Source organism: Diabrotica undecimpunctata, chromosome 7 (genome assembly GCF_040954645.1).
Source record: "Diabrotica undecimpunctata isolate CICGRU chromosome 7, icDiaUnde3, whole genome shotgun sequence".
NCBI classification, from domain to species: Eukaryota; Metazoa; Arthropoda; class Insecta; order Coleoptera; family Chrysomelidae; genus Diabrotica; species Diabrotica undecimpunctata.
In genome coordinates this window covers 9,034,854-9,060,638 of record NC_092809.1, presented here as the reverse complement: position 1 = coordinate 9,060,638, position 25,785 = coordinate 9,034,854, and the positions used below count along the sequence as shown (strand labels likewise).

General features: G+C 32.3%; 1 protein-coding gene and 1 long non-coding RNA gene across 2 annotated transcripts in view; one reads left to right on the top strand and one right to left on the bottom strand.

The window, feature by feature from the left end:
- The window catches only part of LOC140444952 (uncharacterized), an 85,461-nt gene that overhangs the window by 42,636 nt on the left and 17,040 nt on the right, over nucleotides 1–25,785 (top strand). Inside the window, exons 3-7 of the mRNA XM_072536669.1 lie at nucleotides 9,670–9,768; nucleotides 13,033–13,131; nucleotides 21,216–21,314; nucleotides 23,343–23,540; nucleotides 25,040–25,135. Of these exons, the coding sequence (XP_072392770.1) occupies nucleotides 9,670–9,768; nucleotides 13,033–13,131; nucleotides 21,216–21,314; nucleotides 23,343–23,540; nucleotides 25,040–25,135 (591 nt within the window). The remainder of the gene's footprint in view (nucleotides 1–9,669; nucleotides 9,769–13,032; nucleotides 13,132–21,215; nucleotides 21,315–23,342; nucleotides 23,541–25,039; nucleotides 25,136–25,785) is intronic.
- Nucleotides 2,527–8,554, bottom strand: LOC140444951 (uncharacterized). The gene is made up of 2 exons (XR_011951351.1): nucleotides 7,565–8,554; nucleotides 2,527–7,456 (listed from the first exon to the last, which is right to left on the bottom strand). It is a non-coding gene; the product is annotated as an uncharacterized lncRNA (long non-coding RNA).

Sequence of the window (25,785 nt, the reverse complement as noted above, 5' to 3'; positions counted from 1 at the left end):
GATGTAATATCTAAACACGACTTATTTAATGTGCACAAAAAACTAAAAGAAATGAGTAACATATTTAAAAAACGAGTTCCCTCTGTACTCGTTGGCAATAATAACGAAATTATTGTAAATGAACACGAAATAAAAAAAGTATGGCAGCTATATATATATATATATATATATATATATATATATATATATATATATATATATATATATATATATCAGAGTTGTTTGAAGATGACAGGAATAATATTGCTGAATTCTACCAAAACTGTACTGACGGCCCAGAAATTATGAAATTCGGTAGAACACGCTATAAATAATACCAAAATTAGAAAAGCTTGTGGTCTAGATGATACACCAACTGAGTTGCTGAAACTAATAGAGGATGATAACATAAAAGTACAAGTACAAAAACACCTGAGTGATTCCCACAGATTGGCTCAAATTCATCTTTGTCGCAATACCTAAACAACACAATGCGAGAAAATGCTCAGAATATCGATTAATTAGCCTAATGAGCCACTCTCTTAAAATTTTCCTAAAATACTTCACAACAGAATTAGACGCAAATGCGAAGAAGATCTCGAAGATACCCAATTTGGTTTTAGAAATGCTATGGGAACCAGGGAGGCACTTTTTGCCCTTAACATCCTATTACAAAAATGCCGTGACCAAAGAAAAGATGTATTTGCATGTTTCGTGGACTTCGAAAAGGCATTCGATAAAGTACAGCATGTAAAATTAATGCAAATACTGAAAAATATCGGAATAAATGACAAGGATATTCGTGTCATTAAAAATTTGTACTGAAATCAAACTGCTATCGTAAAAATTGGAGATAACCACACCGATGAAATCTCTATACAACGATGAGTCAGACAAGGTTGCATTTTGTTGCCAACATTGTTTACTCGGACCAGTTATTTAAAAAGGCACTTGAGAGACAACCATATGGAATAAAAATCAACGGGGAACTATTTAATTTGATTAGATATGCAGACGATACAGTAATTCTGACAGATAATATTGAATGTCTCCAATTCCGCTTGATCGTATTCACGAGGTAGGAGAGGAAATGGGCATTAAAATAAACAAAACCAAATTTTTAGTGTTTAGTCGTGACCCACATCCCAATGCAAAGCTTTAATTAAACGGAGTCCAAGTTGAGAAAGTTTACAAAATGACATATTTGGGAACTGTGATAACGGACCAAAAAGATCCAGACATAGAAATAAAACGTAGAATAGCAATGACTAAAACTACTTTTATGAAAATGAAGTCATTTTTTTGGAATAATCATCTCAGTTTAGAACTAAGGCAAAGAATGGTTTGGTCCGTAATTTTGTATAGTGCAGAAGTTTGGACGCTAAAAGTATCGATCATGAACAAAATTAAAGCATTGGAAATGTGGGTTCATAGACGAATGCTGAAGATACCTTGGACAGCAAGGAAAACTAATGAAGAAGTACTAAGGAGCGTCAACAAAGATAGAGAACTGCTAAAGACTGTTAAACATCAAAAAATGCCTTATCTGGGACATATAGTAAGGGGAAGTCGCTGTAAAATATTACAACTGATCCTTAAAGGCAAAATAGAGGGCCGTAGAGGTGTAGGAAGAAAACAAGTTTCCTGGTTAAAAAACATTCGTGAATGGACTCGGATATCAAATGCAGGACAATTATTCCATATTGCAGAAGACCGAGAAGCCTTCGCAATGGTGATCGCCAACGTCGGATAATTCTGATATGGCACGCAAAGAAGAAGAAGAATAAAACGATACTTAAACGGCTTACTTTTGGTAAGGTACAGCTGGTTCCTAAAAAAACTGATACGACTCTGAGGGCCGGTTGTTTTAACACTAATTAAAACTCAAATATTTAATTAAAATCAAATACGTCACATTTTGAGGTTATGTTGGCTGATTAATTTTTTTTAAATTTTATTATTTTGCGTTTTAATTTAAAATAAGCCATAAATAAACTCTTTTTAATGTTAATCCTTAATTGGAAAATCAAGGCGTATACAGGATCCCGTGTGAAGACTGCGATAAATGGAACAACATGCGCAACATGCCATAAACACAGGACACAAAATAAACTTAAATGGAACAACAATGCTAGCCAACATCGAAAATAAGGCCAAACGTGTAATCAGAGAAGCCATAGAGATCGAAAAACATCCAAAAAATTTATATACCAGAGATGATGCCCGAAGACTCCCAAATACATGGAAAACAATTCTGCAGAAAAACGTAGAAATTAAAATACATATAAAATATAATATATATATATATATATATATATATATATATATATATATATATATATATATATATATATATTAATGTGATATCTAGAATTTTAATTTTAAAACTTTACAAAAAATATATATAAAACATTATTAAAATTTTTGATTGATGATTTATATCACACCTTTCAATTTTGTTATCTCAGGTTTTACTCGTTCTTTAATATCTATACTTTACAGCTGATGGGTTAGGTCCAAAGATTAACGGAATAAAACAACATAATATGATATGAAAATAATGTAATAAAATAAACTGATTAAAATACCTCCAAAAATTATTAGCATACAATGTTTATCAAACAAAATTCGTTCTACGTACGTGAACCTTTAATAATGCATGGATAATATAATACAACTACAATCTAAGATACAACTTATTATTCTACATAAACAAATCAAATAATATTCAGTGTCCTTCCTAATGCAATTTTGATATAACGATTGTACCAAGAAAATTTGTATGAATTATCCAATTCTCTCCACAGCTCCGTGTCCCCTCTCAGAACAAATTTGATCTCCTTCGACTATCGACAACTTATTCACACGTTACTAATATGATATAATATTTTTTAACCCAAAATTCTCAAATTTAATATATTATGAATGTTTCTCCCGTTGAAACGCTTCCTCTGCCTTGAGTTGTCCAATTCCTTGTTCTATGCAAAATGAACTATCAGTTCTCAGCAGCCTCCTATGTAATTGGCAATATTAAACAAGATATTGCAATTTAGTGTCTTCAATGCTCTCCTTCGAATGCACGTACCTTTCCAAGGATGACAGCCTCTTTTCCTCTCGCCAAACTTAATCTCTCGTTCCGAAATAAACAGCGATACGTAGAATACAAGTAGGAAAAGTTTACTTACAAATTTGTACCAGATCAGCTACCGTCGGACACAATTACTTCACCAACTCACAACTTATTCTTTATCACTTACTACCCTTGGATACCACCTCGAAAACCAACCATTCACTTTAAGAAACTGGAACTAACTGACTCTCTCATCTCCTCTATCCATTCATCCAACCTCTCATTATACACACCCATCATCACTTTCCAAATTCTCGGCCAATCAGAAATTTGCATACCACTCCCACATAAAATCAAAAATACCTACAAACTTTCCTAATTCATATTATTTCTACAAGGACACTTAATTTCTACTGGGTATTTACATATTCCGAACAATCATTTATTTATTAACTATTTTTATTGTCCTTTTCATGGCGCAAATCCGGCTTACGGAACACTTTATGGCTTATGGGGAATAACCATCGTTAACTTCTATTCATTGTTATATTTATACAAAATTATCTGTTTTGCGAGACATGCCATTACTTTTTACTTATATATATATATATATATATATATATATATATATATATATATATATATATATATATATATATATATATATAGTACATTCAACCAACTTAAGCGGTTATATTATATTTTACGTCTCAAGCACAACAGTTAGAAAGTTTCTGTCATATTGATCTAAACTCAGTATATTGTAATGCAAACGTGTAGTTTCAAGCTAAAAACTGCAATGAAGACTGTCAGAGATTCTCAAGAACATCTTACTGTGACTGAGTATCACAAAGACAAGAAAACAACTCATAAACATTCTAGGAGCATAGACTTACCTGATGAAGAAAAATTTGAAATTCGCAATATTTTGTATCGAATGTGTGAAAACAATCAACATGTCAGTTTAGATACTTAAATGGCCAAAATAAGAGTACTAGCCTTTAGAAAGTGTTGAGAGATTTAGGATTAAATTAAAAAAAAAATAATAGGTTACTTTTATGCGAAAGGAGTAGTGTGGTTCTCAAAATAATAAAATTTTTGAGAGAATATACTAGACTTAAAGACAAAAGACACATCATTCTTCATGCAGGAGGGAAAGAATGCTTTATAGAAAACGCAGATTTGATTTTTTCTTCAAAATCAAAATCTGCTGATTACCATGAAAACATGAATGCAAATATGTTTGTTAAATAGCTTGAGGAGAAATTGTTACCGAATCTGAGTGAACCATCAGTTATAGTTCTAGATAATGCACCTTACCATTTGTAGATTTTGGAGAAACAACCAAAACAGTCGTGGAACGTACCAAGCATAAAAAATTGGTTAGTTAAAAATAATATCAATTTTCCCGAATACGCCTTTAAATCAGAGTTACTGTAAATTTCGAAACGTAATGAAAAACCAACAGTTTATATAGTTCACCAATAAACAATAATATTTAAAATTCCACTTGAATTTTTGCTCCTCATTTTATACAAATTAACTCTGATCGTACAGGCAAAATTATTCTGAACAACCTCTCACAACTTGCACAGAGTTTCTTGTTAGATATTGAAAATGGTCACAGGAAACTGGATTTATCTCTTCAACAACTAAAACTAAATATATGGTATTTTCTAAAAACAAAGTCACTACACCAATTTCATTATATCTATATAACCAATCACTACAACAAAAAGATTCGCTAAAATTGCTAGGAGTTTCTTTTAACAGAAAGTTGAATTGGAAAGAACATATCAATAATCTAACATGTAAATGTTACAGAAGATTAAATTTACTAAAAATTCTAACACACAAGAATTGGGGTTCAGACAGGAATACATTGTTAGTTATATACAGAACTATTATACCATCACAGCTAGACTACGCAGCTATAGCTTACGACTCAGCATCGAAATCAGTAGTTAAAAAGCTCGACACTATTAACAACACAGCACTCAGAATATGTCTAGGAGCTTTTTGTACAACACCGATTGAAAGTTTACTTTGCGAAGTAAATGAATTGTCATTAAATGATAGAAGAGCTTACCTTAGTCTAACTTATGCAACAAAAATTAAGGATAATGCAAAGAATTCTGTCTATAGAAATACTTTTACTGATAATTTCCCAAACCTCAACGCAAATTACCGTTATGTTAAACCTTTTTATAAAAGAATAAAAGATAAAGATAAAAAAATGGAACAGATAAATTCAAGTATTTAGGAACCATAATATCGAACCAGGGAACAACAGAAGAAGATATAAACAACAGACTGAGACAAACAAGAAACTGTATAAGACAACTAAACTCAGTGTTGTGGGATAAGAACATTACGATAAAGACAAAAAAGGGAATATATAACACCCTGACAAGAAGTATCCTGACATATGGGTCCGAAAACTGGACAATAAACAAGAGAAATAGAGGTAGAATAAGAGCAGTAGAAATGGAGTTCCTGAGGAGAAGCTGTAGACTTACAAAAAGAGACAGAATTGAAAACGCAGAGATTAAGCGGAGAATTGGAGTGCAATCAGACATAATCGACTATATAGAGGAGAAGAGACTATCCTGGTACGGCCACGTCAGAAGAGCGGACAGAGGACGCTGGATAAACAAAATTACAGAATGGAGCCCGATTGGAAGAAGAAAGAGAGGAAGACCCCGAAGGTCATTCAGAGATGAAATCGACGAGGCTATGGAGAAAAGAACCCTGCGAGATGGAGACTGGAATGACAGGGAAAATTGGAGAAAACGGTTGAGTGAAGGAAGACAGTGAAAACTGTGGAAATCCTTAGTAGTAGTAGTAAAAAAATAAAAAAGTGTCGAACTCAAAATTAAAACAAGTGAAACCCAGCATAGAGACATGGAATGTGTTACCTAAGTCAAGAAGCCAAGAAATAATAGTAACGCGCCTCAGACTCGGAATACTAGGTTAACGCATGATTACTTAATTAAAAAGTGCGAACCGCCGCGATGTGAAACGTGTAATACGACACTAACAATAATGCACATACTATGTGAATGTCCCCTCTACAATCAACAAGGAAGTAACAACAAGATACCAGGAACACTTCTAGAAGCTCTAGGTACAGACTGTAACTTTAACAATACTCTGAATTTCTTGAAAGACATTAATAAGTACCACAATATTTAATAAACCAAATTGTAATGCAGTAATTGTACCTAATGTAATCCATTAGCCATTTGGTCGATGATATTCTCTAAATAAAAAAAATATTCTAAACAAAGTAAGTAATTAAAAAGATTATAGAGAACTCCAGTGCAGTTTACCGTGCCTTTTACTACAACGAAAGGTTTTCTGTGAATTCCATTAATCGTTTAGAGTTGTCAGTTGGTTGAATGTACTGCATATTAGTTATGTTATAAACTAAAGCTAGAATATACATTATACTAAATACCTATAATGTTTCATTGAATATAAATGTATAAATTGAAGAACCAATTAATTTTTTTCAAAATGGCGCTAGTTAGGTTGCTTAATTGATATAAAGAAAATAGCTGTGAATTAAATAAAAAAAAAGTGGCTGACTTTGACCCTAATTAATCTAGGCGAATTATTTTTTAAATACGTGGAAAATACCAGCTTTTCAAATATCAAAGTGGATTTAGTCTACAGTCAATATTAACAAAGTTATTCAAATTATTTATAAGCCAAAAATGTCTCTACTTTTGTAAAATATTTTTGCAATGTTAAAAATGACTTTTATTGATTTTTTTTAAATATGTTGAAAATGTAAGTTTTCTTCTTTCATGTGGTCTCCGCAGAATCGCTGTATCGTTATTATTTTCGGAGCAATAACATTGCAAAAAAGATCTGTAGGACAAACAAAAACTAATTGTCGAATTTTGTGCAATATAAGAATTCAACTTTGCATGCAATATTAAATACTTAGGGTTATTTTTGCAAAAGTAAATTCCTGATTTTCAAAATTTTAGCCTTATTTTGCAATTTCCGAAGCAATAAATGATCGGTCCAAAATTCAAAAACTGCCATTTTAAACCTTTGCCCATCTACTAAAAGATGAGTACTCTACAAATACTGTACAAGTATTTTAAATAATATATCAAATTACACTATTTTTACCTGTAGAGGTTTAAACGGGTAACGGGTATTTTTGTATTTCTAATGTGTTAGGTATATGATATCCAAAAAACCCATTTGCAACCTGATCAAGTGTCCCGACAAAAAACTTATTTTCCTGGACTATAAACAGTTATTTTACCTTTTTGCACTTTTTAAAAATCTTTATAACATTTTTAAATTATTTGTGTCTTCCTTCAGCTCCTTATTCTTCATTTGAAATGTATCGTATAATAAGAAAATAGAAATATTAAACATATGCACCTGAAACAAAATTTCAAATTTTAACCGATTTAAACAGTTTTTTTACAATGCTAACCAACAACATAATATTGGTATCGAATTAACAAGTATATTTGGAGACATACATACCTCACTCAAATGCGTAGAACGTTTGATGTTTCTGTCTGACGTGAAAATTTTTGAGCTCTCGGGAATAAAACCATTTACTACAAACATGGCAACAAAAATCGAGATGGTTCCCTTTAATATGGTTAAGTAGACCCAGATCGCTTCTGAAGAATAATTTATTACATTTTGGACATTCAATTGTTAAATGTACGTATCTGTCATGATGATCTAGTTGCTCATAGGAAAAAAAATATTGATCACACAGTTCGCATTGGAAATGATGTTTGTATTTAATATGTTGCTGAATATGCTCATCTGATAGGTAGAGTTTATCGCAATATGGACATTTCTTGGCCAAATGTTCGATTCTGTCGTGATACTCCATTTCCTTAACAGATCCAAACGATTTATCATACAATTGGCACTGAACATCATGGATAACTTTAACATGAGCCTGTAGCTCCTTATAAGATTTAAAGAATCTATTACAATCTTTGCATTTTAAAACGTATTCGGTTTTATCACAAGTATTAGACATTTTAACTTATACTTCAGTTATGTCTCTATCAAAACTAAGGGAACCAATTATTATATTTACTGAAATTTATCGAAACGAACATAGATAATTTTTATCTTATCTTAAAACGCTAATGCTTTTTATTAAAACGATTTACTTTAACTATACAGCGTTCCACGTTAAGAAAATAACATTAGGCTTATGGAGATCAGTGTTGCCAAAACTCTCAGGCATGCGGTTTACTAGATTGTCGATATGTTTTTCGAATTTCCATTTTCAATTAACATTTAACTGTAAAGTCAGAATAACAACTGAAGAACCACAAAGCCTTATTATCATTATGTAGTCTCAGAGAACGACATAAAATCGCTGACATACGTACACCGTATTATTTTAAGTTGCAATTAGTAATTAGATATATGCATTCCAAGCGGTCCGTTTATTTGCTTTTAATGAAGTTATCACCTAACTATTTCTGCAAATCCGAATGTCACCTCTCACATCCACCTCAAAACAGATCCGCCGTGGTCTGTTATAGATATCTGTTATCCGTCTTTAAGATATTGAAATTTGACAAAGCGTCAAATACTCACCGCAAAACTCTAACAAGAAATCCTAATAAGTTATATAATCAAACAATTATACAGTACATAATTAATTTAAAAGATCAGTCAAAGAAATTAGAAGTTGAAACCGCCTTGTTAAATTAATTCTTAGTAACTGAGTTGAAATAAAATAAAGAATACTGTGGAAATTACTATATTGTATTTTTTGAAAACAGGTTGGTTGGAAGTGTAACTGTTGGACTTATGCAAAAATATAATAAATATGAGGTTGTTATGAGAAGTAGCAAGGCCAACAGCATACTAAAAATGATAAAATGTGTTATCTAAGGAACTTTTTTTTGATCTACCATTAATTATTCACTAAATTTGTATAAATTAGTAGAATATTTATTTTACTTAATAAAAACAAGTTGCATTCATTATTTATAAGTGTTACATATAATAGCGCTCAATTCATTCCCAACCATGGTTACCTTCAACACCAATCAAGTCGTGAAATAGATCACACATTTAAAATAATTCTTTATAATTGGGCTATTGTCATTTCTCTAATTTTTACTATACTTCTAAATTTCTGTAAATACTTTTTCAGCATGTATTAATAATATAAAAAATAGAAATAGTAGTATTTGTAGGGTTTACACATAAATTATTTTAAATCACTAATGGATGTTTTAAAAGTAGGCTACACTCAGTTTTTTTGCCCATTTTCGGGAATTTTCAAATCTGTAGATTTTTGGTACATCATAGAAGAGCTCTTTTTCGTCTGGTCCTTCGGAATCCTGGAATTTTACAATTTCTGGTTACAATATTATTGTGATTGTCCTCTATTCGCTTAATAAGTAATATTTTTAGTTTAATTTTTATTGTAGATAATTTGAGGAATATTTTTAAAGATATTTGATGAATATTCTTAAATCTTATTTAAACCTAAATTAAACTAAATTCTTCTTCTAGTGCCTATTCGTTTCGGATGTTGGTGACCATCATGGCAATCTGTATTTTGCAAATAAAACTAAACTAAATTACGTTTTTTTTTTCAGGACGGAACTACTCCTCTAATATTAGCAGCTGCTAATGGACACTACGAGTGTGTAAAGGAATTGATAGAACAAGGAGCAGATCCAAGGGCTAAAAGAATAGTAAGAATTTTATTCTATTTTTAATAGTAACTGTGTTGTTTATCTGGTGCATTTCACATCTGAAGCAATTTTACAACCAAAACTTATCTCCACGGTGGGCATATCCGTCCATAATATCACTTACTTTTTAATCTGTGTTAGATGCACCAATACAGTAAAGAATCTATTCAATTCATATAGAATAGAATAGAAATATGCTTTATCGTCACTGAAAATTGTACAATTTTATGGACAAAGCTTACAAAAAGTCAAAAAAATAACAATAACAATTTAAAATTTACTAAAATCACATAAATCGTCAATATCACAAAATAAAAGATAATAAAATACACAATCCACTGCAAAATTTCACTATTTTGCAAATTGCATAATAAAACCTTATGAACTTTATGGTGTTTCAGATATATATGTTTTTGTCAAGTTACGGAACTTAAGGAAAGAAGTTGTAGATTTAAGTTGCAAAGGGAGGTGGTTGTATAATATTTTTGCCGAATATAAAGATTTCTTTACTAACTCAGTGGACGGGATCGGCAAATACACATCAAAGCTTGAATTTCTGGTGGAGTAGTCATGATTAGGTCTTGCTGGAAAAACATGAAGGTGTTTAAGAATTAAGCAAACAGCGTGAAGAATATATAAAGAGGGAAGAGTTAAAATCCCGTGATTTTTGAAGTAGCTTCTGCAATGTGTTATTCTACTGAGGCCAAAAAGATACCGTATTGCTCTTTTTTGTAATTTAAAAATAACATCAGATTGGGCAGCTGTACCAGAACCCCAAAAAGAAAGCCCATATCAAAGATGAGAATCGAACAAAGAAAAGTATGTTATTTTGTAAGATGCTACATTGATTTCCTTCGAAACAGATCTTATTGCATAGCAGGCTGAGACTAGTTTCTTACTTCTAAATCAATATGAACAGCAGCAACCATTTAAAGTTGCTGTCTGTAAAAATACCAAGAAATTTTACAGAATCAACGATACTGATCTGGCTGTTATTAAGAAGCAAGAGTTGAAGAGCTTCTTTATAGGATAATGATACTGTCTTATCCACGTTAAAAGAGATTAAATTAGAGTCGGGCCAGGTTTTTATTTTAAGTAGATTTATTGCATGAAGAGTTCTTCTAGGTAATAATGGTATCATTAGCAAAAAGAAAAATTTTCCATAAATTTTTAAGATAAGAAAGAGTAGAGGACCCAATACTGAACCTTGTGGTACTCCACATACAATACTTTTGTGACTAGAGCCAGTATCATTTGCTCTAACTAATTGTTTCCTGTTCCTCAAGTAAGATTGGATCCAATTCAAAGAAATACCTCGAATTCCGTAGAAATTTATTTTTTTTATCAAAATGTTGTGATTTACACAATCAAAAGATTTGGCATAATCACAAAAAATCACATGTAGTACAGAAAACAGCATCGCTGGTACATTTATTAGATAAAAAGCCAAACTGACCTTCTGATAAAATGTTGTTTTCAACGAGAAAGGGCATAAGTCGGGCTTTTATAAGTCTCTCAATAATTTTGGATAGAACCGGTAGTAAGGCAATTGGTCTATACTTACAGACATTAGATTTTTCACCACCCTTATGAAGAAGAATAATAATGGCTGTTTTTAGGCACTCTAGAAATATACCTTTTTCAAAGGAATCGTTAATTAGTAAGACCAGGACTTCCAACAGATTATTTGGGAAATTTAAGAAAATTTTTATGGATAGTCCACCAGTACTACAGGAAGATTTGCTTTTAATACCACTGATTCAGTTCAGATTTATCAACTGGTCTTATAAAGAATGAATTCGAGACCTTTTTTGAATTGGGGAGATAGGAAATAAGATCTTGTTATGGCAAAATAACTGATGTTATATTTTTACTCACATTAACAAAGTATTCGTTTAGATTTTTAGGGTTGGAAGAGAAAAAGTTTGAGCTGTGTTAGTTTTATTCCGAAGATCGTTTATTATGGACCAAGTTTCTCTTGTAACATTTTTAGAGCTTCCCAGACGATTCTCATAGCAATTTTTTTTAGCTGTTTTGATCAGTTTTAGACAGGTTTCTCTGTACTTGGAGATATATTCAGTGACAAAGACGTTCATCTAACCAATTGCCAACTTTGGTGGAATTATATTTATAACGTTTTGTTGTCAGAAGTGTGATTGTCAGTTGATTTGAGTGAAGTGGTAGAGAGTATTTTAAATATTTTGATTTATAGAACTGTATTGACTTTGTAGTCTGGTGTTTTATTTTTTGAACTTGTAGAATACGAAATCGATTATATCCTATCAACAAACATATCAATATAATTGTTAGAGTACTTAAATGATGAGAATAAGACAGTAGCGCACCCAGAATTTGCTTCTGGGGGGGTTTGGTTGGTCACCAAAATTTTTTTTATGATGTTACCTCCATTTTGAGTCCTTAAAAAAATGTGTGAGCAACAGTGTCCGAATAGGGTCCTGGGGGGGGGGGGGTTAACCCCCAAGCCGCCCCCCGGGTTGCCTCTCCGATTCAGAACTAAAACTACCAAAGGAAATCCTCATCAGATAATTAAAAATAAAAATAAAAATGTCAACTGATAGGAAGCAGTGCCGCCATTAATATTAAAAAGGGAAACAGATAAAATCTAAAGGACTACAAACCCATTACCTTACTGAACGTTATTTATAAATTACTAACGAAAGTAGTAAATTAGATAAGTATCAGACAAAGAAGCAAACTACATAGAATGTGATTCGGTACAAATAAACAGCCCAGGATCATTTGTCTGAAGTGTATGAGGACAAGAGTCTTCATTCAATGTGTTACCTGTCATCACATATAACTCTCAAGGATGAAATTTTATAAAGGACAATATTAAAAAGACATTAGTAAAATTTAAATGAAAACTTGCAGGGCATACATACCGTGAGACTGTGAGACAGAAAAACAATAGATATATCGAGAGACTAAGAAATTTTAAAGGACAAAGAGGGACCACAACTAAGATTGTTAGATGACTAAAACAACTTGCTAGACCTAAAAATATGAAAATAACACAAAATAGAAGATGATGAGATAAAAACGGAAGAAACTTATGGCCTTACTCCTGTTTGTTAATTAAATAGAATATATAGATAGCTAAATGTTTTACTTTATTATTTGCTCTTAAAAGTTATTTTCTCTTTTATGTACGTGATCTAGTTGAAATTGATTTAAAAAGTATTTTTTTTAATATATTTATTTTATTGCGTATTAATTTTATTAAAAACAACTTTGGAATTTTAGACAGGTACAACACCTTTGTTCTTTGCATCACAAGGAGGATTTCTGGATATTGTTCAGTATTTGCTAGCTCGAGGAGCCCCTGTGGATTCATTAAGTGTAGTAAGTAGTTTCAATCTTATTATTTTACAAATTTAAAAAAATATTTCTATCCAGATTTAGCCATACGGTTCACACTCCCTCTAAGGGGAAATTCACTCATCCCAGATACCTACGGTATCAAAAGGATTGAGCTCCGTTGGGTCTCTTTCCGTGTTATCGAGCCCTAGGTGACTTGGTATATTGGAGTATCTCCCAAATAAGTCACCATTATTAATTTCAGAAACAATGGCTAATACATTTCATTACCCAAAGAACTAAGAGAATATTGAATAAGATGTACGTCTTATATAAGTCTGATATACCTCTGCTATACGTCTGATATGCATCTGCTATACGTCTAATATGACTTAGAACGCGTCTGCTATACGTCTGATATGCCTTAGATAGCGTCATGTATACGTCTGCTATATGTTAGATCGCGTCAGATATTTGTTAGCTGATGTTTAAGCGTTGAAACTACGTTTTAAGTATATTAATATAGCGTGGCTGTCGTTTCGGCAATGTCTTTGTGTCTATTTTTATCTTAACGTATTCATTATCCTCTCACCTTTAGTTTGACGCCTCATACGTTGCAATCTGATCAATATCAAAGAAGATACTATATAGTGCCGTTTTGGCATTATCTTTGCGTTTGTTTTTTGTCTTAACATATTCGTTACCACCTCACCTTTCCATCGATACCTTGCGCGTTATTGTACGTTGAGCCATTTAGACGTTACAAGCTTAGTGTCCTTTTGGCAATATGCCACCATGTTTTTTTTCTGTGTCTACGTATTCGTTACCCCCTTTCCCTTCCGACGATACCTCACACGTCACGATCGGACGAGCCGTCGCGCCTTCACAACGAAATGAACCAAAAATGACCAGAATGGACCTTAGCGATTTCTTATGGGATTTAACATGGGAAAATACGCCGAACTCTTGTTGCCCTTTTACTGAGAAGAATCACATAAAAGAGTTCAGGCATCAAAGATAATTGTGAGTCAAATAACAGACTTACTCGTTTAAAAAAAGGGACTAATGTTTTGATTCGAGTACCGGATGTTAATAGAGGTCGATTAACTCCAAGAAATGTAGTATTTCTTGGTACAAGAAACACCTTAGTAGTTTCGCATTGTGGCTCTTCGCATTATATCCACAACGCGTTCTGTGCACGTCAAAAATATTCGATAGATTTTATATTAGGTACATATAATGATTTTACGGCAATTACGTCGTTGTCAACAATATAATGCAGTTAATAAAAAACTTGTCTGAACTTTATACTGTGTTTACCCACTCGTGACGGAATCATTATCGCTTAACAATTCTAACATTTACGTCAACTATCGGTTATTGTCGAAACTTTTATTTGTATTTGCATATTCAATTACTATTTATTTGGACATTTTACGCTAATATTATCTTTTATCTATTTATAAACTCTTGTCATAAACTATTGAAAGTTGTTGTTAATACACCCAAATTTACGTTTTCGTTTTCTCTGCATCAAAAATAGACCTCCGTCTGTAACTATTTGAATTGAAATTAGCAAATAGATTGGTCGATAATCAATACAGAATTACATTTTGAGGAATAAACGTTTGAACGGAATAAAACGGGCCCAAAGTTATCGGTCACTACAGTTGGATGATCTTTCTGCTCATTTTTTTTAGCGTTTTGTGCTGGGGGTAGTATATTTTATCAGATCGTGATGTTTGATACATCATTGGAAAGGAAAGGGGATAGCGAATATGTTGAGATAGACAAAACACACATGACGCCATTGTCAAAAGGATATTACATTATATCTCCATTGTTATTGGTCCGATTGGAGCGTGTGATACGTTAGATGAAAGGGGAGGATTTATCGAATGTATTAAGATAGAAAAAACAAACAAGGCGACTACCAAAAGGGCACTACACAGTATCTTCATTATTAATGAACATATATGGACGTACAAGATATTACATGACACTATGAATAATAATAGACAAACTATAAGGTGAATTTGCTTTATTTACCTGAAGGAGACCTCCGACTGCGTACAAAATAAACCACTAGCCGAATCCTAGCATATGACACATCAAATCAAACGAAGCGACGTAAGACGTATATTACATTTAATGTATATACCTAGCATGCCATTAAAAAATATATAAATATATAACATACGTTTAAACTGCATATTTATTGAATATCATAGTAGCCTAATTTTAAGTATTCGATGTTTTTTCGGGATCTTTATCCCCATTCTCCTTTTTCAGTTTAGTTTTATCCTTAATTTTTTCATCAGCTTCTTCTTGCTCGCTCGTTTTATCAGGATCTTTCTCCCCATTCTCCTTTTTCAGTTTAGATTCATCCTTGATGTGTTCACCAGCTTCTTCTTTCTCACTCAACACCTTATCTTTCACAAAACTTCGTTTCGATTCCAGCAAACTTTTCTTTAAAGCTGCAAGCTGTTCCGCCGACCGTTTTCTTATGTAATGTTCTTCAAAAGCCTTTCCTCTTTTTTTAAATGAATCTTCACTACAATAGCACTGGGTTTTTGTAATAGTAACACAAGGATATTTGGAGATTAACTTTCTTAAATGAATCGGGATGATATTACACATTAGAAAAATAAATTTTTGGTGAAAATGAAAACTATGAATTTTGACATATCTGAGTTTAACATTCTTTTATGACATATGGGTGATTAACTAATCAAAACATATTTTACTTATAACGTCGCGCTGTCGTATTTGACGTTTATCTTGATTACAAACAAACCTAATTGCTCATTTAAACCAAGATTTAAGGATCACATAGAAGGAAAATAATCCTAGAACAATAATAAGAAGGAACATAGAATAATAATAATCATCGAATCCTGTATTCATCTTCATCAATACTCAACAAAATATTTTGTAAAGCATATTTTATATCTGTAAAAATAGTAATAAGATAACGCAGATTTGAAGCAAAGAACCACTAGAAAAAGCAAGCAGAAGAGAACGAGTTTTATAGGAACACCGAAGGAAAAAAATTAGTAAGACTGAATAAAGGAAGAGCAAAATTTAAAATGTCAGAAGATTTATAAGAACTCAAACAAAAAAAGCTTAATAAAAAGCTTGACATATGTACCTGCTAACATAGACAAAGTATAAGTCTGTACCAAGGTATTTGTATTTGTAATTTGTAATTATCTGTCCCAGGTAGATGTATTCGCTTGCTGTTTCTAATTTTATGTCGTTCAACGTTATTTCTCTAATGTTCGGTGTATTTGTCATAATTTTTGTTTTTTCTAAATTCGTCTTAAGACCTACTTTTTCCGAAGCTTGAAATAGTTGCGTCATCATGGTCTGTAATTCTTCGAAACTTGTAGCGAATATTACAATGTCATCAGCGTATCTCAAATGACTCTTTTCTTCTATTAACATTTATTCCTTTATCTGTCCAATTGATGTCTTTGAACACGTCTTCCAGTCCAAGTGTTAATAGCTTTGCTGAAATAACATCTTCCTGGCAAACTCCTCTGTTGATTGGTATAGCGTTAGTTTTCGCATCTATTTGTATTTTCATTGTAGCTTTCTTGTAAATATTATGTATGAGCATTCTGTATCGGGAGTCTATCCTGCAGTTGTTCATAGCTCCCTCTATTGCCCAAAGTTCTACGGAGTCGAATGCCTTTACATAATCAACGAAGCCAATGTATAAGTGATATTCATTGGCTTTCTCTATTAGCGTTCTGACTGTAAGAAGATGATCGGCTGTACTGTAACCCTTTCGGAATCCCGCCTGCTCTACCGATTGATAGCTATTGAGCTTCGACGTTAACCTGTTAGTTATTACTAGACTTCGGCAAATATGCATATTGCATATTTTGCATATTGTGCATATTTTATGCAAATATTTCATATTTTGGCATATTTGTATAAAAGTTTGCATAAAGTGCATAAAAGTTCAGATTTTTATACTGTATTTGAAAATTTTTAAACATACCAATTTATTTCAATTCTTGTATAAAATTTTGTAGTCATTTTAATCAAGAAATGATCTAAGTACGTAATCTCTACAGGTACAAAACATTTACAATTTCAAAGAAGATCAATTTAAGTAGCCCTCAACATTCTTAGAAAGTCTCGGTCACTGAGGCATTCAGTTATTGGATAATCGCTAAGGGTTCGCTCATTTGCATTTTATGATCTAATCCCCAAATCTACCTACAATTTATTGTATCTTAACAGCAGGTAAACGGCTAATAGTTTTGTTCCTAATTTAGGGATTTTCCAAAATCTCCCAGTTTATTGAATTAGGTACCTAAACATTTCTAATTTGATGCTCAGATTTGTAAATCATTTTTGTTTTGATATTCAAAGCGTAAACACTCGTTGTGCGTAACAAAAAGGAAGATTGTGATTTTATAATGCCTAAAACAACCAGTGCTTCAACTTGGATTAAACCTTATAAAGAGCTGTCTATGGATATAGGAAAAATCTACTGTTCAGTCTGTGGCAAAATTGTAAGTATCTAATATTTTCTATTAAATATCTAATATTTCATACATACAGGGTGTTTCCAAATGACACTTACAACGTTTGACTGTAGATACTTCTCGAAAAATTGAACAAAACGATATAGTTAATGAGGGGTCAAACTTATTTACTTTTCGAGATACAGGGTGTTAAAATTAAAAAAAATTAAATTGTTTTAGTTAATAACAACAATAACTTTAAAACCAATAAACGTATTTACTTGAAATTTAGTACTCGTAGGTTGTTTTTAAATGAAAAATAGCTTCCTTTAGTGAGAAAAAATTGTCCATGGTACAATATAATGGTGTGTATTTAGAAAAATTTTTCACCTTTACTTTTTTTATGAAGTCAGCTATTCTAAAACACAATTATTTTTATTGTAATTGAATTAACAAAAAAAAAACTTTTGTTGAATTTTAAAATAAGTTATATGATGTACTAATGGTTAGTAACAAAAACTAATTTGTGGATTAATACTGCATTTAAAACACTTAGCGAGTGTTTTTTTTCCAAACCAGTTATTTGATTAACCAAAAACACCTTGTATATTTTTATATTTTAAAGGTTGGGTTAAAATAAAGGTTTTTATTTTTATTTATAGATAGCATGTGAGAAGAAATTTCAGATAGACCAACATGTGAGAACTGCTTCACACATTGCAAAAAAAGGAAAAATAGGAGGAAAACATCAAACTTCAATGGCTAAATGTTTCCAATCTACTTCAAAAAAATTAGATGAGCAAGAAACTTTTAATGAAGACTTGTGTCGCGCATTAGTGTCTGCAAACATACCGCTTTCAAAATTAGCAAATGTAAATTTTAGTTCGTTTCTAAAAAAATATTGCAAACTTAATGTTCCAAGTGATCGGTCTCTAAGAAGAAATAATGTGAACGGGCTATACTCGTCGGTGTTAATTAATATTAAGGAAGAAATTGCAGATAATTATTTTTACATATCTGTAGACGAAACCACTGATTCCTCAGGAAAGTATATTGCTCATTTATTGATTGGTGTTCTTAAAGAAGATACCTTACCAAAATCTCATCTTATTTCATGCCAGCAACTTGAGAAAACAAATGCTTTAACAATTTCGCGTTTTATACAAGAAACATTAGCAACTTTTTTTCTTCCGACAACTATTCCTTCTAATAAATTACTGCTTATTTTATCGGATGCTTCTTCTTATATGGTGAAAGCAGGACAAAATTTAAAAATATTTTTCCCAGATTTAATACATGTTACTTGTGTAGCGCATGGATTAAACATAGTTGCAGAGGAAATACGAAAAAAGTTTCCTCTTGTAAATACCATGATATCCAGTGTCAAAAAAGTATTTCTTAAATCTCCTATAAGAATTCAACTTTATAAAGAAATGCTACCTAACATTCCTCTTCCACCACAACCTATTTTAACGCGATGGGGAACATGGTTAGAAGCAGCTAATTTTTATGCAGATCATTTTGTTAAAATAAAGAACATAATTGATACGTTAACAAATGAAAGTTCCCAATCTCTTTTGGATTCTAAACAAACTTTTCAGAGTAACTTGCTTCAACAAGAACTTTCATTTATAAAATCAAATTTTAGTTTTGTTCAAAAAACAATTACTCAGTTAGAATCACCAAAACTGTCATTGTTCGAAAGTACAGCATTTGCGTCATGTTGTCGGAACGTTAGAGGTAATATTGGAAAAGATATTTTAAAAAAATTTGAAGCTACTATGGAAAAAAATAAAGGTTACCATATTCTTTCTGAAGTAGTCAGTGTTCTAGCTGGAAATATTTCGGAAACATTTAATTTAGAACCAAATGTTTTGGTTAGTTTGAAAAATGCTCGTGTTACATCAGTTGATGTTGAACGAAGTTTTTCCATATATAAATATATGTACTCAGACAGAAGCCACAAGTTGTTGTTAGAAAATTTTGAACACCACTTGGTCATTTATTGTTACCATAATGCTAAATAAGTTTATTCATACTTAAAAATCATGTAGTTACTTAAAATAAATGTAAATCTTAATGAATAGTAGGAAATATTTAGTTATGTACACTTTTTTTTTAAATAAAATTGTTACTATTTTACGATTTTTTTATTTATTTGTATGCATATTTTGTAAAATATTTGCATATTTTCGGGTAAACACGTGCATATTTATGCGCATATTTTCTACATTTTTATTTGCATATTTGCCGAAGTCTAGTTATTACTCTCAATACAAACAGTTTGTACATTTGGGACAGCAGGGAGATAGGCCTATAGTTTTTCAGATCTCCCGTATCTCCTTTTTTAAAGAGAAGTATTGTCAAACTTTCATTCCAACCATCTGGAACTTCTCCTCTGTGAAGACATTCGTTGAAAAGTTTTTTCAATTCTTCGAGAATAATTTCACTCCCCTCATTCAACATTTCTACAAGTACTCCATCTGGGCCCGGAGCCTTATTGTTCTTTAATTATGCCATAGCTTGTTTATTTTCGAAGGATTCTATGTCATGTAGTATTTCTGAGTTAACATTCGTTATCTTATTTTTAAGATCTTTCTTTGCAGTATTATCTGGGTTCTTGTTTGAGGAATATAAATCACGGTAAAATGTCTGAGTAACTTTTAGGATTTCGTTCTTTTCTCTTATTTCTTTTCCATCTTTATCCTTCAATGAGAATATTATAGGCTTTCCTAAGTTTGATCTTTTCGTTAGCATCGGTTCTTTTCTATTATTTTTTCTACCTTGTTTTCATTGTAGATCCTTAAATCTTCCTTTACTCCCTTCTTTATTTGTTTATTCAATTCTTTGAAACCATCGGTATTTCACTTTTCTTCGCTTAGAAATGTGCGTCTCTTTTCAATCAATCGTTTTGTTGCATCACTTATTCTGTCTTCTTTATTTTTCGTTTTCTTTGCAACAGTCAGTCCTGCTTTTAAGATCTTTCGTTGCATTTCTTTATTAATTGTGTTCATGTCGGAATATTCTTGTTGATAATGTTCTACAAACTCTTTTCTTAAGATTTCTCTGTACTCATCTTCCTTCTGTCACATTTTAGTTTGATCTATATGATTACAATAATTATGTGGCCTGTTTCTACTGGTTTTCGTCTGTTTAAAAAGAATCCTTGCTCTTAGAAGGCGATGATCGCTGCCAGTTGTGAATCAATTGAGAGCAGTTATATCTTCAAAAATATCTTTGTTCCCACATAAGAAGTAATCGATCTCGTTTTTCGTCTTTTTATCGGGAGATATCCACGTCCATTTTCGGTTGGCTGGTTTCTTGAAGTGTGTGTTCATGGCATATACATTTTGTTGTTCTAAGAAGTTATATAATTTTTCTCCTCTTTCATTGCATGTGCCATAACCATGCCATACCACGTACTTTATACGGGATACAAAAAAAATCTCATTTTATTTAAATGATGGTCTTTACTGATAACTAAACGATCTGGTGTGGACTCTCTGGCAATCTGGCATTGGTATCACTTAATAAAATATATTTAGTTCCATATAAAAGCATATACAAACCCTTATTACGATATTTATAATATTTTTAGATAAATGTAATAATATGTAATTTTTTATTAAAAGGATAATTTTATTTCAGGATGGAGGAAGTGCTTTATTTGTGGCTTGCCAATGCGGTCACATAGATGTGGTGAAGGAATTAATTAAAAACGGTGCCCAAGTAAACACTCACATGAAGGTTTGTATATAAACGTATTTACAAATACAATTAATATTTTTATTTTTACCTATATTAATAAAAATGAATCGCCGAAATGTTTGTACGAGCATCTCTTCAGAACTACTGCACCCAATTAGACAATTCTTTTTTTGTTGTGTTCGTTATTATCAGGAGAAGGTTTGTGTAAAAGACAATTTTCAAAAAGTTGTACGAAAAGACCTTAAAACAGTTTTTTTGTCATTTTAAATCTCAATATAACTAATAGATGGTGCCATACTATGATTAACAAAGGAAGCTATGATTAACAATATAAATGACAGTATTGATAGATTGACATAACGACATAGCTGTAAGTATTTGGTATTGCGGCTCCAAATAATAACAATGAAGTTTTAACATATCAAATGAGAAGATATGTCAATGAGGCGGTTTGGAGAATTTCTTCATTTTCCATACACAAACGGCATCCCACTAGTTTTAATTCAGCTGTTCACCTGGTGAATAGACAATCGCTTTCTTTCACAAACTAAAACGGAACGCAAAGAGCTGAGCGATCACCAACGACAACGTTGTAATGTTACCTTTTCTTAAAGGAAGACAATATATAACGGGTGTTTTTTTTAGAGGTATAGAAATAGAAGTTGGCAACACGTTTTTAAGGGGCGGCCATTTTGACAGCTGTCAGGTGATTATTATTTACTTTAGTTTGACATTTCAATATGAATAGACTGACGCCTGAACAACGCTTTCAAATTGTGCAAATTTATTTTGAAAATCATAGTTCTGTTCGGAATACGTATCGCGTACTACGTCCATTTTATGGTATACATAATCGCCCATTAGAGCAATTAATTCGATCAACTGTGGAACGTTTTCGCACCACGTTCACTCTTAATGATAATACGCATCCACAGAGACGTCGTACAGTGCGTACAGAAGATGTTGTTGCTGCTGTTGAGCGTAGTATAGAGGAAGACCCGAATCAGTCTATACGCCATCGTGCACAGCAGTTGGATATGTGTCCATCCACTTTATGGAAGATTTTGCGAAAAGATCTTGGTTTGCGTGCTTACAAAATTCAACCCGTGCAGGAATTGAAGCCACACGATCACCTAGCAAGGCGTAGATTCGGTGAATGGGCCCAAAACGAAATTGCCGTTGATCCCGACTTTCATAAGTGAATTTTGTTTAGCGACGAAGCTCACTTTTGGTTAAATGGCTACGTCAACAAACAAAACTGCTGTATTTGGAGTGAAGATAATCCTCAAGTGTATGTTGAAAAACCACTATATCCAGAAAAATTGACTGTTTGGTGTGCTTTGTGGGCTGGTGGAATCATTGGTCCGTACTTCTTCAAAAACAATGCTGGCCAGAACGTTACAGTCAATGGTGACCGCTATATAGCCATGATTACTGACTTTTTTATTCCTGAATTGAACAACCATAATGTGCAGGAGCTGTGGTTTCAGCAAGACGGCGCAACATGTCACACAGCTCGTGCCACAATGGATTTATCGAGGGAAACGTTTGGTAACCGCATAATCTCGCGTTTAGGACCCGCGAATTGGCCTCCAAGGTCGTGCGATTTAACACCGTTAGACTATTTTCTGTGGGGTTATGTGAAGTCGCTAGTCTATGCCAATTAGCCTGAAACGATTGGCGAACTTGAGGACAACATTCGCCGCGTTATTGCCGATATACAGCGACAAAATATTGGAAAAAGTGATCGAAAATTGGACCTCCAGATTAGACTACGTCAGAGCCAGCCATGACGATCATATGCCAGAAATCATATTTAAAATATAATGTCAAAAAATTATCTTTCAAATAAAGTTAATTTCCTGTTCATATAAAAAATAATCTTTGTTTTATTCCACTTTAAAGTTCTATACCTCTAAAAAAAACACCCGTTATTATTAGGTAGATTTTAAGTTGAGCGATAAGTCAGAACCGGTTTATTAAAAGAAAATAAAATAAAAGAAAATAGAAAAAGAAAATTATGTCAAACTTGTCTCAATTTTTAATATCTTACTCCTTCTGTTTTAGGACAAAGCAAGTCCCCTTTTTATAGCAGCCCAAAATGGCCATTACAAAATTCTGTTATATTTATTAGCACAAGGAGCAGAAACGGATTGTCGAAGAACGGACGGAGCGACTGCATTGTGGATAGCCGCACAAATGGGTCATGATCACATAGTAGCACAACTTTTAAGGGTGGGATCTAAGGTAGACGCAGCTAGACATGTAAGTAGTTTTTATAGAGGCACAAATAATATAACTAGCGAATTTATTTATGAAGTTTTTTTTGTTAAATATATTTTATATTAAATTGCTACGTTGAGGAATTATAAAGACGATCGCTTATGCCGCGAACGTCTTTCCAGTAGGCTAAGTTCCTACAATACCTATTGATGATGTATTCTACACGACGATTCCTACAATTCTGATTGATGTCTTTAACACCTTGACTGTGTCACATATCCCCAGGGGCATGCGCGTAATTTTTCAACTGTGTTGTAGTAAAATTGGTCAAACCGTCTCATCTTACGGTAGCGATAAAAATGGTATTTGTACGTCGTTTTAATTTTAAGTGTAACAAATAGCTATCGATAGCAATTTTTTAATTCTCGCTTCTGATGTCAGTAATATAAGACATGCCCCCGGAGACACGTGCCTCACGTAAGCAAAAATTTATTGTTACTATGCGTCAGAGACCCCGGGAGGCATGTGTTATTGCCATTCGTTTCAACTTGTTGGTGCTTGTCGCTGTATACATTTTGTTTCAGTTATTGTAGTTCATTGAAGTATAAGCACTACTTGTTAAAATGTCAAGATCAAAATCAACAAAAGGTGATAGAAGTTGCAAATGAGCAAACAATCAGTGATCATAAAAAAAAATACAGGGTTGATTGAAAGTCATGAAAATTGTAATAATGAAAACAAACAAAAGTTTATACGAACAGAAATAGAATACGAAATGGATAACAAAGAGGCTGATGAACTCGATATGGAGAATGAGCAGACAGCTACTCAACTTTCATCGTATGCCGACAGTATCGAAGATCCCTTTGACAGTGACGATTCATTGCTATATAAAAGTTATTTTCCTAAATCGTCTTCATCCTCCGATTTAAATTCTTCTACTGATAGTGATGACGAAATTATTACTACACCATATGAGCAAGTTCCATCAGATAATAATGAACAGAGTGCTGAGAATAGGGATAGTGATGAATGGTGTGATTTAGAAGAAGATGTAGATGGTAACGATTTTGTAGTAAGAAAGAATGCATTAGTTGGTACTGAACCACATGCGGTACAGAAACCAATAGACGTTTTTAGTCATTTCGTAACTGATAAAATATTGGATATTATTGTGAATGAAACCAACATTTATGTCGTTCAACAATTAAGTATGCGACACTCAAGAAAATCCAGGTTAAATTTATGGACAGCCACAAACAGAACTGATATAAGAGCCTTCCTAACCGCAATGACTCGCCAACCATGAGTTCAAACCTTTACTGTGTATTTTATTTCTATTTTACATTTTATTCTAGTATGGAGTATTAGGAAATCGTTTTCACGAAGGAATTTCTGCGTAGACGAATTGGTACGACGACGTGGATACAAATATTATAAGTTTTCATACCTGTGCATTTCGGTGCAAAATTTTTTTTTCCTAGCAAAACACAAGTGAAGCTGTAAGTTTAGCTGTTTATATTTCTTATATTTTATTTTAGGACGGAGCAACACCCCTTTTCAAGGCGGCTCATAAAGGACATTCTGCAGTAGTGGGAGAACTATTAAAATACAAGCCTTCATTGGGGATTCTTCCAGTAAGTACGTTTAAAATAATACCATTTTTAAATCTGTATATTTAAATATACAGGGTGAGTCATGAGGAACTTTACATACTTCTACCATATGTAGGGTCCCTCAAGGAGCATATCATGTGGCCACTAAAAAATGTCAACTCCTCTTCTTTATTAATTAACAGGGTGATTTGTGTAATTGACCATTTATTTCATTTTACTGTAGTGTTTATACGGCTCATTTGATTTTTTTAATTTTTGCATGATACAGTACACTACTATCAAGCATTCGACTGGTATTAGCTAAACTAAAAAATTCCAAGACTGGCTTTGGAAAAATTAATTTAGGGATTCGTATTAAATATTACACCCTGTATAAATTTTTTTTAAAATGCAATAAGTGATTTTTAAACTACATAAATAGCCAATGAAAACGACATATGCGACAATGTTGTCGCACTTTAATTAAATTTTTAGTGAACGATCAAATCTTACCAAAAATAGAACAACCATAATGAAGTATCAAATTATAAGGTAATTAATTTAAACAAATGTTATAAATTTCAAACATTCTAATTGAAATGATAAACTGAGTCACTGCACAACAAAAAACAGTAACTACTAACAATAACGAAGAACAATTTAAAAAAAAAACTAAAAATATGTACATAGTT